The sequence below is a fragment of the Entelurus aequoreus genome, linkage group LG25, assembly GCF_033978785.1.
Source record: "Entelurus aequoreus isolate RoL-2023_Sb linkage group LG25, RoL_Eaeq_v1.1, whole genome shotgun sequence".
Taxonomy (NCBI): Eukaryota; Metazoa; Chordata; class Actinopteri; order Syngnathiformes; family Syngnathidae; genus Entelurus; species Entelurus aequoreus.
The window spans coordinates 25,970,394-25,984,233 of NC_084755.1; the positions used below are offsets into that span (position 1 = coordinate 25,970,394).

The following is a 13,840-nucleotide window of genomic DNA, read 5'->3' on the forward strand; positions in this document are numbered from 1 at the left end:
TCCTCGTCTTCCAGTGATAATGATACTTGTAAGAAACGTACTTTATTTGTCGCCATGAATTAGTGATTTAGAAGTAGCTAAAACACTGCCGACTGTGGGTGGACTTTAGCCGCTAGCTAGCTAGCCATGTCTTAAAGCACCTCTTCCTGAGGGCGTTTCAGTGTTATAACTTCAACTTTATCTTTAGTTTTTAAGTCAAAATGCGTCCGTTCTCCCTTTTCTATCTACACACTGTGTCTGCTTGTAAGTACTCCGTGTGTGTGCGCTGCGGAACATGTTTCTCTGCTCGTAAAACCAGCAATGTCACGACATGACGGCGACGGGGGCTCGGGGGGTGTGGGAGCGGTACTTTTTAGAGGCGGTATAGTACCGAATATGATTCATTAGTATCACGGTACTATACTAATACCAGTATACCGTACAACTCTAATATATATATATATATATATATATATATATATATATATATATATATATATATATATATATATATATATATATATATATATATATATATATATGTATGTATGTATATATATATATACAGTATATGTAGAAACTCAATAGGAATTAAAGGACAAAAATTACAAAGTCGAAGCACCAGGACAGGAACTGATACAAAACATCGGAAAATAACTCTCGGGAAGTGTTTATAAGTGTGTCTGAAAGCTGTGTGGAGGGCTGATAAAAATTTTAAATGCATATAATATTCATAAAAATCATAAAATAATAATCAAGGGAAGACTTTATACCAAAATAATGGTGATGTTGTCTCAATTTGCTCCCACATTTACCTGTTTAGTTGAACACAAACATAGTTTCTAGTAAATAAACGATCAATTTGTGTCATTTGCACCGTGATTGGGAGTCACTGTCTTTAGACTTCTCATAGACAACGTCCTCAATGTCCACAGTGATTCTTTCACAACACTATACAAGTCACAGTACGGGTTTGCCTTGGTTTACATGAGCAAGCACATTTTTTGGTGTACATTTAAATAGCTGCTTGTTAGGCAATTATGGCTGACATTTAATCAATGCTCCTTGTCATTTTGATATAAAGGGTAAGATTAGAGCAATGAAACCTCCTGGGGAAGAAGACTTCCAGACCATCAAGCTTATTAGCAATGGAGCATATGGGTAAGTGTGAGCGATACAATGCACAAACACAGTCCTGGTCCACCATGTTGTTATTAAAAAGTGCCCCTTGAGACCCAAAAGGGATCATTTCTATGAATCAGATTTCATATATGTAGTAGGTTATAGCTAAGCCACAACGTTACTACCGTCTAAATACAAAACATGCACACAGGAACTACCTGTTCAGTGCAAAATAGGCTTCAAAATAAAAGCCACCCGGATTTTTCACCCAAAATCACAATAACCGTAATTTCCGGACTTTTTTCCTGCCCTTTGAACCTTGCAATTTATAAAATGGCGCGGCTGATGTATAGGTTTTTTTCTTCAACCATAACGCAAATATTGAAAAAAAACAAACGAGCAAATACCCTGTAAAGTTGTGTTTTTGTTTGTGCTATGGCGCCGTCTTTTGGCCGAGTTTGCTTACTGCAGGTGCTCCACTGTCCTTTTCATTTAGTGCTTTCCAAAAGGAAGTATATAATGACGTTCTGTCTTCTAGCCGTCCATAGCGTTTTTACTCGTATGTATTCTTCATTCATCACGTTTGTAAGTTTGTCAAACCAAACAACGTTTGTAAGTTTTAGAATATAACTAAAACAATTATTGCTTACTAAAGCGTCCCATGTGTGATGTTTGTAGGAGTGTTTTCAGGTATATTTGTACCTGCTATCGTATTGTAATCAGGCTATCGTCATTAGCATGAGATAAAATGCTAACACATTTTAATGTTTGTGTTAGCATTATTAACTTACAATTGTTTCAGTTTCACAAATTCCCCAGTAAATTCACCAAGACGTCACCGTGGAGTTATTGAGTCTGTTGAGCTGATTGGAGAGCTAGCTTCCGCAGCTAGTAGGTCTATGACCATGACTTCTGTTTTGTTTGATCAGCCGTTTTACTGCCGTGTTACAGACACCATTTGGAAACAATTAGGTTATGTAATTGCAGAATCTTTCTGTGTAAATAACTCATTCCGCAACGTATTTTTCTGCGGCTTATCGTCCGGTGCAGCTAATATAATAAATATAAAATAAAATATAATATATATATCATATATTAAAAATAAAGATATATATATATATATATGTATATACATATATATATACGCACACACATATATTTACATATATAAAATGTTTTCTTAATACTTGGTGGGTGCGGCTTAAATACCGGTGCGCTCTATAGTCTGGAAAATAGGGTAAATGTGCTAGTTTGAGTTATGGCAATAACTGAGGGACGTGTAACTACACACAAAAAAATGCTGGGTTATTTTGCTAACCCAATTTATGAGTTGCAAGTGTTGGGTTAAATTTTGGAGTTATTTTTATGAAGAGCAATCCATTTTTTGGGTTATAAGGGTATTATTTTAACTTAATTTCTGGGTTTTCAAAACTATGAACCATTTTTGGGTTGTTTTTCAATGAGTAACGCTCATTTTTTATTAAAAAGGTACTTTTTTCTTGAAGGGAATTTTATTAAGGATTAAACTCATTAACATTATTTACAATCACACATCTTATGTACATGAAAATATTTCAGCATGCTGTATAGAATTACTATGACCATACACGGCATTTCTTGTAAAAAAAAAAAAAAATCACTCATATCTTGCTTTTTAGTGTATTTTAATGGAATAAAAATAATTTTGATCAGTAGTTGGGTAGGAGTAGGACAAACCACCAGAAAAATTTATAATTTTTAACCAACTAATTGGTCAAGGAGCGCTAAATTGCGCAACCCAATGGTTAGGTTTGGAATAACCCAACATTGTAGTGAGCATAACTCAGCTTTTGTGTTCAATAAATTCAATCCAATAGTTGGGTTATGAATCAACTAACATTGAGTTAGAATAACTCAACTTTTGGGTTGAATAATTCAACCCAATAGTTTGGTTGGGAATAACCCAACATTGTTATCATGACTCAACTTTTTGGTTAAATAATTCAACGCAAAAGTTAGGTTGAAAAAATTTACCCAAAATGTTGAGTTAAAATAACTCAAATAAGGGGTTCGTCCTTTTCTGAACCAGCAGTTGGGTTAAAATTGAGTTATTTTTTAACCCAACATTTTTTAGTGTGTAAGCGGGTTCCACTGTAATACATTTTTTCATACAATTGGGCATCATTTTGAAACATTCCTGCTGTTTTTGTTGTGTTTTTTTTAATCATCAGCGCCGTTTATTTGGTCCGACACCTGGAGACACGGCAGCGTTTCGCCATGAAGAAGATTAACAAGCAAAACCTGATCCTGAGGAACCAGATCCAGCAGGCCTTTGTCGAGAGAGACATCCTCACCTTTGCGGAGAACCCCTTTGTGGTTTCCATGTTCTGCTCCTTTGAGACCCGCCGGCACCTGTGCATGGTCATGGAGTACGTGGAAGGTGCTGTGCTGTTCAAAGTTTTATTGTTTGATGCCACCCGTCAAATATACTGTATGTCATGTACAAAACCCAAAACCAGTGAAGTTGGCACGTTGTGTAAATGGTAAATAAAAACAGAATACAATGATTTGCAAATCCTTTTCAACTTATATTCAATTGTCACGGAAGTAAACAATGTAGGTGTCAAACCTTCACATACTCTTATTATCCAATTATATTAATACATGATGTACACATATATATGTATATATGATATATATATATTATATTGATACAGTATGTACACATGTTTATATGATATATATTTAATATATAATATATATATACTGTATATATTATATTAAAGGCCTACTGAAATGAAATTTTTTGATTTAAACGGGGATAGCAGATCCATTCTATGTGTCATACTTGATCATTTTGCGATATTGCCATATTTTTGCTGAAAGGATTTAGTAGAGAACATCGACGATAAAGTTGCAACTTTTGCTCGCTGATAAAAAAAAGCCTTGCCTGTACCGGAAGTAGCGTGACGTCACAGGCTGAAGGGCTCCTCACATTTCCCCATTGTTTTCAATGCAGCGACAGCGATTCGGACCGAGAAAGCGACGATTACCCCATTAATTTGAGCGAGGATGAAAGATTCGTGGATGATGAACGTGAGAGTGAAGGACTAGAGTGCAGTGCAGGACGTATCTTTTTTCGCTCTAACCGTACCTTAGGTACAAGCTGGCTCATTGGATTCCACACTCTCTCCTTTTTCTATTGTGGATCACAGATTTGTATTTTACACCACCTCGGATACTATATCCTCTTGAAAATGAGAGTAGAGAATGCGAAATGGACATTCACAGTGACTTTTATCTCCACGAAAATACATCGGCGGAGCACTTTAGCTACGGAGCTAACGTGATAGCATCGTGCTTAATTGCATATAGAAACAAAATAAATAAACCCCTGACTGGAAGGATAGACAGAAAATCAACAATAATATTAAACCATGGACATGTAAATACAGGGTTAATGCTTTCCAGCCTGGCGAAGCTTAACAATGCTGTTGCTAACGACGCCATTGAAGCTAACTTAGCAACCGGACCTCGACAGAGCTATGCTAAAAACATTAGCTCTCCACCTACGCCAGCCAGCCCTCATCTGCTCATCAACACCCGTGCTCACCTGCGTTCCAGCGATCGACGGAAGAACGAAGGACTTCACCCGATCATCTGTGCGGCTAGCGGCGGCTAGCGGCGGCTAGCGGCGGCTAGCGGTGGCTAGCGTGTCTGCTATCCAAGTCAAAGTCCTCCTGGTTGTGTTGCTACAGCCAGCCGCTAATACACCGATCCCACCTACAACTTTCTTCTTTGCAGTCTTCATTGTTCATTAAACTAATTGCAAAAGATTCACCAACACAGATGTCCAGAATACTGTGGAATTCTGAGATGAAAACAGAGTTTTTGTATTGGATTCAATGGGTTCCGAATACTTCCGTTTAACTATTGACGTCACGCGCATACGTCATCATACATAGACGTTTTCAACCGGAAGTTTAGCGGGAAATTTAAAATTGCACTTTATAAGTTAACCCGGCCGTATTGGCATGTGTTGCAATGTTAAGATTTCATCATTGATATATAAACTATCAGACTGCGTGGTCAGTAGTAGTGGGTTTCAGTAGGCCTTTAATACATTATGTACACATATATATGTATATATGATATATATACAGTATATATATTTAATATATATTATATACTGTATATATTCTATTAATACATTATGTACACATATATATGTATATATATATATATGTGTGTGTATCTTCATGTGCAGTCAGCTTTTTTTTGCCCAATGCGGCCCCCAAGTCAAAATGTTAGGACACCCCTGTACTACACTTGTACACGCTGCCAACTGACCATGAAAAATGTGGAATCTAACCAGGACTTCTTGTGTCCTTAAGGAGGCGACTGTGCCACTTTGCTGAAGAACATCGGAGCTCTGCCGGTGGAAATGGCCCGCATGTATTTTGCAGAGACTGTCCTTGCACTGGAGTATTTGCACAACTACGGCATCGTGCACCGTGATCTCAAACCTGACAAGTAAGACTCTTCCCTTAAAGCGACGCTGGGTCGTAAAGTTGCTGTTCTGTTATGTGCAATTTCCTGCCAAAACACCAGGGGGCAGTGTTTTCCTGAGCGTGAGCGAGCACAACTCTTGTCGACTAGATATCACTCTGCCTGTACAGTCATAGTAGTCAACTGAAGTGCTTTTGGTTTAGGTTGTTGCTTTCGTTAGTAAAAAAATATGCGCTTCTGACGGCCATGACATTAAAGGTATCGGTAACAGTGTCTAATCTTACTGGGCGGTATAGCTCTGTTGGTAGAGTGGCCGTGCCAGCAACTTGAGGGTTCCAGGTTCGATCCCCGCTTCCGCCATCCTAGTCACTGCCGTTGTGTCCTTGGGCAAGACACTTTACCCACCTGCTCCGTGCCACCCACACTGGTTTTAATGTAATTTAGATATTGGGTTTCACTATGTAAAAGCGCTTTGAGTCACTAGAGAAAAGCGCTATATAAATACTATATACCTGGTGGCCTAGTGGGTAGAGTGTCCGCTATGGCGTCACATTAGTACCAAAAATCCAAGCGCGTAAAAACTGTTATCGCGCGCTGATTCTCCACTTCGTGCGCGCGCGCGACACCCTTTGTGCGTGCGCGCGCGCGACACCCTTTGTGCGTGCGCGCGGTGCCTTTGTGCGTGCGCGCGCGCGGTGCCTTTCTGCGCGCGCGCGGTGCCTTTCTGCGCGCGCGCGGTACCTTTCTGCGCGCGCGGTGCCTTTCTGCGCGCGCGCGGTGCCTTTCTGCGCGCGCGCGGTGCCTTTCTGCGCGCGCGCGGTGCCTTTCTGCGCGCGCGCTCTCTCGGTCTGTGCGCTGTCATGTTTCATTTTGGTACTTTGGGGGCGGGCATGCTTAGACCGCCCCTTCTTTCTGATTGGCTTTGAGCAATCAGAAGTATAGCAGGGCGGGTCATTGGAAGAAGTGGATAAAAAAATGTTGGCTGAAAAAGAGGTAAGTTATTGAACTGGTTTGGAGTGATTGTAAGGGTACTATTACTAAAAATAATAATAATACATTTTTATTTATAAAGCACTTTTCATACATTTAAAATGCAGCTCAAAGTGCTTTACATAGTTAAAAACAAAATGAGAAATAACACCCACACCCCATGAAGACAGTCAAACATGTACATACAAATAAACAAACAACAACAACAACAATAATAACAACACAATGACAATAGCCAATCACAGGAACCCTCTGGACGTGGAGATCCAGAGGGCTCTTTGAGGAAACACTAGATGATCAAATAAATGGATTAAAAATAATTAAAATACACATCAGGTAAAAGTCCAAAAATAATATGAAATAAGATAAGATATAATCAAACATAAAAATAAACTACAATATGAAAAACTATAAAATAAAATAAAATACAATAAAAACTGAAATATAAATATAATAAGACCATATAAAAATAGGCTAAGATACGATAAAACATAAAAATAAGCTAAGATATGATAAAACATAAAAATAACTAATACTAATAGAATAATCTTGCACATTGGGCCTAATAATTGTGTAGTAAAGTGGTTTTTGAATTCGAGCAATGTAATCTGAAAGATGTTTAAAATATCAACAATTAATGTTAATATTTTTGAAACAATATACTTCTCATAACATGAGTATCTGTGTGCATGAGAGAGTGTAAAGAAAAGCATTGCTATAGTTTCACTTCATCTGCCTTTTTTTTACAACCTACTTGAAGTTGTATTTTTTTTTTTTTTTTTTTTTTTTTTAAAGCCAATCAGAAAGAAGGGGTGGTCTAAGCATGCCCGCCCCCAAAGTACCAAAATGAAACATGACAGCGCACAGACCGAGACAGCGCGCGCGCAGAAAGGCACCGCGCGCGCGCAGAAAGGCACCGCGCGCGCGCAGAAAGGCACCGCGCGCGCGCAGAAAGGCACCGCGCGCGCGCAGAAAGGCACCGCGCGCGCGCAGAAAGGCACCGCGCGCGCAGAAAGGCACCGCGCGCGCGCAAGAAGGCGCCGCGCGCGCGCAAGAAGGCGCCGCGCGCGCGCAAGAAGGCGCCGCACGCGCGCGCGCAAAAGGGTGTCGCGCGCGCGCACGAAGTGGAGAATCAGCGCGCGATAAAAGTTTTTACGCGCTTGGATTTTTGGTACTAATGTGACGCCATAGTCCGCCCTGAGATCGGTAGGTCGTGAGTTCAAACCCCGGCCGAGTCATACCAAAGACTATAAAAATGGGACCCATCACCTCCCTGCTTGGCACTCAGCATCAAGGGTTGGAATTGGGGGTTAAATCACCAAAAATGATTCCCGGGCGCGGCCACCACTGCTCCCCTCACCTCCCAAGGGGTGAACAAGGGGATGGGTCACACCTAGTGTGTGTGTGACAATCATTGGTACTTTAACTTTAACTTAACTTTAAATACAATCCACTTCACTACTCGTTACTACTAAACTCAACACCGATTTTTTCGTATGTGCTGCCGTTTCTACAGGCTTCAGATTTTGTATGTAAAAATGTGGTTCATCCCCTCAGCCTTCTGATAACGTCCATGGGCCACATCAAGCTAACTGACTTCGGCCTGTCCAAAATGGGTCTGATGAGTCTGACCACCAACCTGTACGAAGGACACATAGAGAAGGACACTCGTGAGTTCTTGGATAAACAGGTAGGACAATCATTATTTCCCTTACTTCCAAGTTGTCACAATCAGCGCCTCAGCTAAAGATGCCCAACGAATGGCGCTGCAGGTGTGCGGAACGCCGGAATACATCGCTCCCGAAGTCATCCTTCGCCAAGGTTACGGGAAGCCGGTGGACTGGTGGGCGATGGGTATCATCCTGTACGAGTTCTTGGTGGGATGTGTGCCGTTCTTCGGAGACACGCCGGAGGAGCTGTTCGGACAAGTCATAACAGGTGAGGTCATTTGAAGGGCACCGTGATGAAGTCTTGAGGAGTGGCGTTATGAATATTTGTGTGCCTGACAGACGACATCGTGTGGCCCCAAGGAGACGAGGCGCTCCCTCTGGACGCCCAGCATCTCATCTCCTGTCTTCTGCAGACCAATCCACTTGTTCGACTGGGAACAGGTCAACATGCCCTCGCACTTTGACTTGGTTTCACCAGAAAAAGACTTGTTGAGGGTTTTAGTTTATTTGGAACATGCGTACAAGGTTACATCACCTAATGTTCATCATTCATCGTTATCAGTGTCATCGTTAGACTAAGAATATAATTGGAAATAGGATTAAAAAAATAGGAGTAAGGATTAAAACTTGTATGTCAAAGTTTAAACAAATAAGAATAAAAGTACAATATATAATATAATGAAAATAAGAATCAATTCAAATCACCTTCATTATCACCGTCAATAGTGTCATTATCAGGCCAAATGTAAAAATGTAATTTTTTAATTTGAATTTCTACATTAAGAATTGTACTGAATTTTCCGGACCAAAGGGCGCACCGGATTATAAGGTGCACTGCCGATGAATGGTCTATTTTTTAATCTTTTTTCATATATAAGGCGCACCGGATGATAGGGCGCTTTAAAGGAGTCATTATTTTTTTCTAAATGTAAAACACTTCCTTGTGGTCTACATAACATGTAATGGTGGTTCTTTGGTCAAAATGTTGCATAGATGATGTTTTACAGATCATCTTCAAGCCGCTTTCTGACAGTCGCTTCAGGATGCGCCATTTTGTGGGCGGTCTTATTTACGTGGCTCACCTTTGGCAGCGTCTTCTCCCCGTCATCTTTGTTGTAGCGGTGTAGCGTGCAAGGAAGGGAGTGGAAGAAGTTTCAAAAGATGGAGCTAACTGTTTTAATGACATTCAGACTTTACTTCAATCAATAACGGAGCAGCATCACCGTGAAAAACCGTCCGACCGGAACTCTCTAATAACTAAAGTGAATAATATAAACTCACTACACCGGTATGTTTTAGCGCTTTCATGGCGAGTTTACTGACAGATATAAGTAATAACTAACAGCGGAGGATGAATGTCCCATAACAACAAGATAGAGAAAAAAAAGATGCTTATCGACTACGTCGTGGGCACTGACTACAAAGGCGGACGTGCGCAATTTTTCAGGATTTATGCAGATACCAAATACAGATCAGCAAGTACCAGAAGGTTAGAAAAGTTGCATTTGCATAATATTGCAAAACAAAATGCCAGATAATATGTCTTACCTTATACACACACCATAATAACACTCGTATGTTGAAGCACAGTACAATCCATCAAGCGGTGCGGCTTCATAGCTTACCAAAGTCGTGCTTAAACATTTTGATAGGTTTTTGAGCGCCGTGTGTAATGTTCTATATTTTCAATGGAACATATAAAATGTTGGTGTTGTTTACTTGAGTCATATTGCAGTCTACACATATCTCTTATGTTTGACTGCCATCTATTGGTCACACTTATTACACCATGTACCAAATCAAATTGCTTCGAGGTCGGTGAGCAAAACCAGAATTATTCAGAACATTAGGCGCACTCTCGAGTTTTGAAAAAGGATTTTAAGTGCGCCTTATAGTCTGGAAATGCGGTCATCAAAAAGTTTTAAAAAAATATATATACACATACATACATATATATATATACATACACATATATATATATATATATATATATATATACATACACATATATATATATATATACATACATATATATATATACATATATACATACATATATATATATACATATATACATATATATATATATATACACATATATATATACATATATACATATATATACACACATACATATACATATATATATACACACATACATATACATATATATATATACACACATACATATATATACACACATACATATACATATATATATATACACACATACATATACATATATATATATATACACGTACATATACATATATATATATATATACACATACATATACATATATATATACACATACATATACATATATATATATATACACATACATATACATATATATATACACACACATACATATATATATATATATATATATATACACATACATACATACATATACACATACATACATACATACATATATACATATACATATATATATATATATACACACTGTATATAACACTCAAAATAAGAATACATGTACTAATTAAAACAAAACTAAAAATACAAATGAAAAAATAAGGGTGAAAATGAGTACAAAGAATAACAATGAAAATAAAACTGAAAAGTAAATTAAGTAAGGAAATGTAAAAAGTATACTGTGTGTGTATGTGTATGTATATATTTATCTGTACATATATATATATATATATATATATATATATATATATATATATATATATATATATATGGCACCATGACTAGGGAATTTTGTTTGCATTGGGTCATATAAGTAAATATACTGCGCATTCTTCCATTCAGAGCATAATTAAAGGTCAACGTCCTGTATTACCTACATTGTCCACTAGTTTGCAACATAATGACAGCATCAAAATTGTCTGACTGTCATTGAAGAATGAGAACTAAAAAGAATCATTATCAAATATTATCATCATCAGACCAAGAAAAAAGCCAAATATGTTTTAAATTAAATAGTAAGAATATGCATAAATAAATAATACCTGTACAAATAGGAATACAATTAACAATACAAATAAAAAAGAAAGACTACAAATAGGAAGTTTTTCTTGGTCTGATGAGATTATATATATATATATATATATATATATATTATGCAAGTAGTATTAAATAAGAATCATCATTAACGTCAGTAATATTAAAGATGAAAATTAAAATACTAATAAAAAAGTAAGACGCAAAATATGAAAAAAGAATAACAATAACATTAAGAAGAACAATTTTAAATTAAATTATAAATATAAAAAAATACATTGGAGAACAATAAATACAAATTAAACAGTAAAAATTAATAAGTAAGTCTACAAAATTAGAATAAAGTAAAAGAAAAATAAGAATAGGTATCAGCATCAATAAAAATGTAATCCCTTGTTTATCTTTCTTCATTGGTTCCAGGCCTGACCGTGGTAAATTAATTTCCGCAAAGTAGAAAATATCAATCATGAAACAAATCATTTTATTGCTAGAGCATAAAAAACCTGTTTATGACCTTCTAAATAAGTTTTTGTTTCACTTTTGAGAGCCCTCTAGACATGAACTAACACCCTTCAGTCCAATACAGTCATGCCATTTGAGCCAATCAGAGGCCACGATACTGAACAGTGCGCTCTGATTGCTTTGATCTCATTTAGTGGCTAATACTCATTTTTAAGTTGCAGAAATGCTTATTTAGACGTAGAATATGCTTTAAAAACATAAACCTTCAAAGTTCAAAGTGTGGCTTTGTCAGGACTGGGTCCCTGGCGTGGTTGGTTCTCCCAGAAGGCAACGGAAAATTGGCGCGTGCAAGACGTGAATTTAGATACATGTTTATTTTAACAATAAAAAAGCAATAAACAAAAAGCGCTCACAGTGGAGGTGGAAAACTTGGCTATACAAAACAAAAGACTTGCACAAGGTCACAAAAACTATTAAACAAAACTTACTTGGCATGAGGAAAAAGCACGAAAAAGAGCAGCATGGATCATGAGTGTGAACAGAAACAGAAAAGCTTATATAGTGACATGATCAGTGAAAACAGGTGCGTGACTCTAAACGTGAACAGGTGCGTGACATGACGATGTGAACCAGGTGAAAACTAATGAGTTGCTATGGAAACAAACAAACCAGGAAGTGCAACCAGGAACTAAAAAGAGTCCAAAAAACAAACAACACATGGCCAAAACAAAAACATGATCAACAGACATGACAGGCTTCTTTTCGAATAATCCACCAGAAGCATCTACTGTAAGAGAGACATTTATAAGGCATCCATTATTATATGAATACGTGATAAGACTCTTTTTTTTTTAAATAGAGCTGGCTCTGTCATTATTTGGACAATCAAATCCAGCTTTTTTCTTTACAAAGAGCTTGTCGTATATAAAAGAAATGCAACACAAAGACTAAAAAACAATGACCCCCTTAACACACACACAGATGAGTACAGAGGAGCCAGGTGCAGAAACACTATCACACCAGCAATGCATAACAATGCTTTTTTTTTAATGGTTTTGCAGTCATATTGAAAGACAATGGGTTTCAAACAAAAGCCAAGATTTTGAATCCGTTTTAGTATAAAACGTTTGCCAAAAAAAAAAAATCACATATTGGGGACTAGTGTTGTCTCGATACCAATATTTTGGCACCGATAAATGATAAATGGGTTATACTTGTATAGCGCTTTTCTACCTTCAAGGTACTCAAAGCGCTTTGACACTATTTCCACATTCACCCATTCACACACACATTCACACACTGATGGCGGGAGCTGCCATGCAAGGCGCTAACCAGCAGCCATCAGGAGCAAGGGTGAAGTGTCTTGCCCAAGGACACAACGGACGTGACTAGGATGGTAGAAGGTGGGGATTGAACCCCAGTAACCAGCAACCCCTCCGATTGCTGGCACGGCCACTCTACCAACTTTGCCACTCTACCAACTTCCCCTGATACTGGTACTAAAATTATTTCGATACTTTTTGGTTCTTTTCGATACTTTTTCTAAATAAAGGGGACCACAAAAAATTGTATTTTTGGCTTTATTTTAACAAAAAATCTTAGGGTACATTAAAAATGTTTATTATTGCAGGTTTGTCCCTATGTAAAATAGTGAACATACTAGACAACTTGTCTTTTAGTAGTAAGTAAACAAACAAAGGCTCCTAATTAGTCTGCTGACATATGCAGTAACATATTGTGTCATTTATCATTCTATTCTTTTGTCAACATTATTAAGGACAAGCAGTAGAAAATGAATTATTCATCTACTTGTTCATTTACTGTTAATACCTGCTTACTTTCTCTATTAACATGTTCTATCTACACTTCTGTTCAAATGTAATAATCACTTATTCTTCTGTTGTTTGATACTTTACATTAGTTTTGGATGATACCACAAATGTGGGTATCAATCCGATACCAAGTAGTTACATGATCATACATTGGTCATATTCAAAGTCCTCATGTTTCCAGGGACATATTTCCTGAGTTTATAAACATAATATAAATTAAAAAAAACGAAATAAGATGTTGTGATGCCACAAAATATCGACGCAATCACAGTAGTATCGACTAGATACGCTCTTGTGCTTGGTATCAATTACAGTGGATGTCA

General features: G+C 37.5%; 1 protein-coding gene across 1 annotated transcript in view; it reads left to right on the forward strand.

Moving 5' to 3' along the window:
* The window catches only part of LOC133642595 (microtubule-associated serine/threonine-protein kinase 1-like), a 125,688-nt gene that overhangs the window by 93,780 nt on the left and 18,068 nt on the right, over positions 1 to 13,840 (forward strand). Inside the window, exons 12-17 of the mRNA XM_062036883.1 lie at positions 1,064 to 1,140; positions 3,312 to 3,520; positions 5,475 to 5,613; positions 8,137 to 8,269; positions 8,352 to 8,517; positions 8,589 to 8,690. Coding sequence (XP_061892867.1) covers positions 1,064 to 1,140; positions 3,312 to 3,520; positions 5,475 to 5,613; positions 8,137 to 8,269; positions 8,352 to 8,517; positions 8,589 to 8,690 — 826 coding nt within the window. The remainder of the gene's footprint in view (positions 1 to 1,063; positions 1,141 to 3,311; positions 3,521 to 5,474; positions 5,614 to 8,136; positions 8,270 to 8,351; positions 8,518 to 8,588; positions 8,691 to 13,840) is intronic.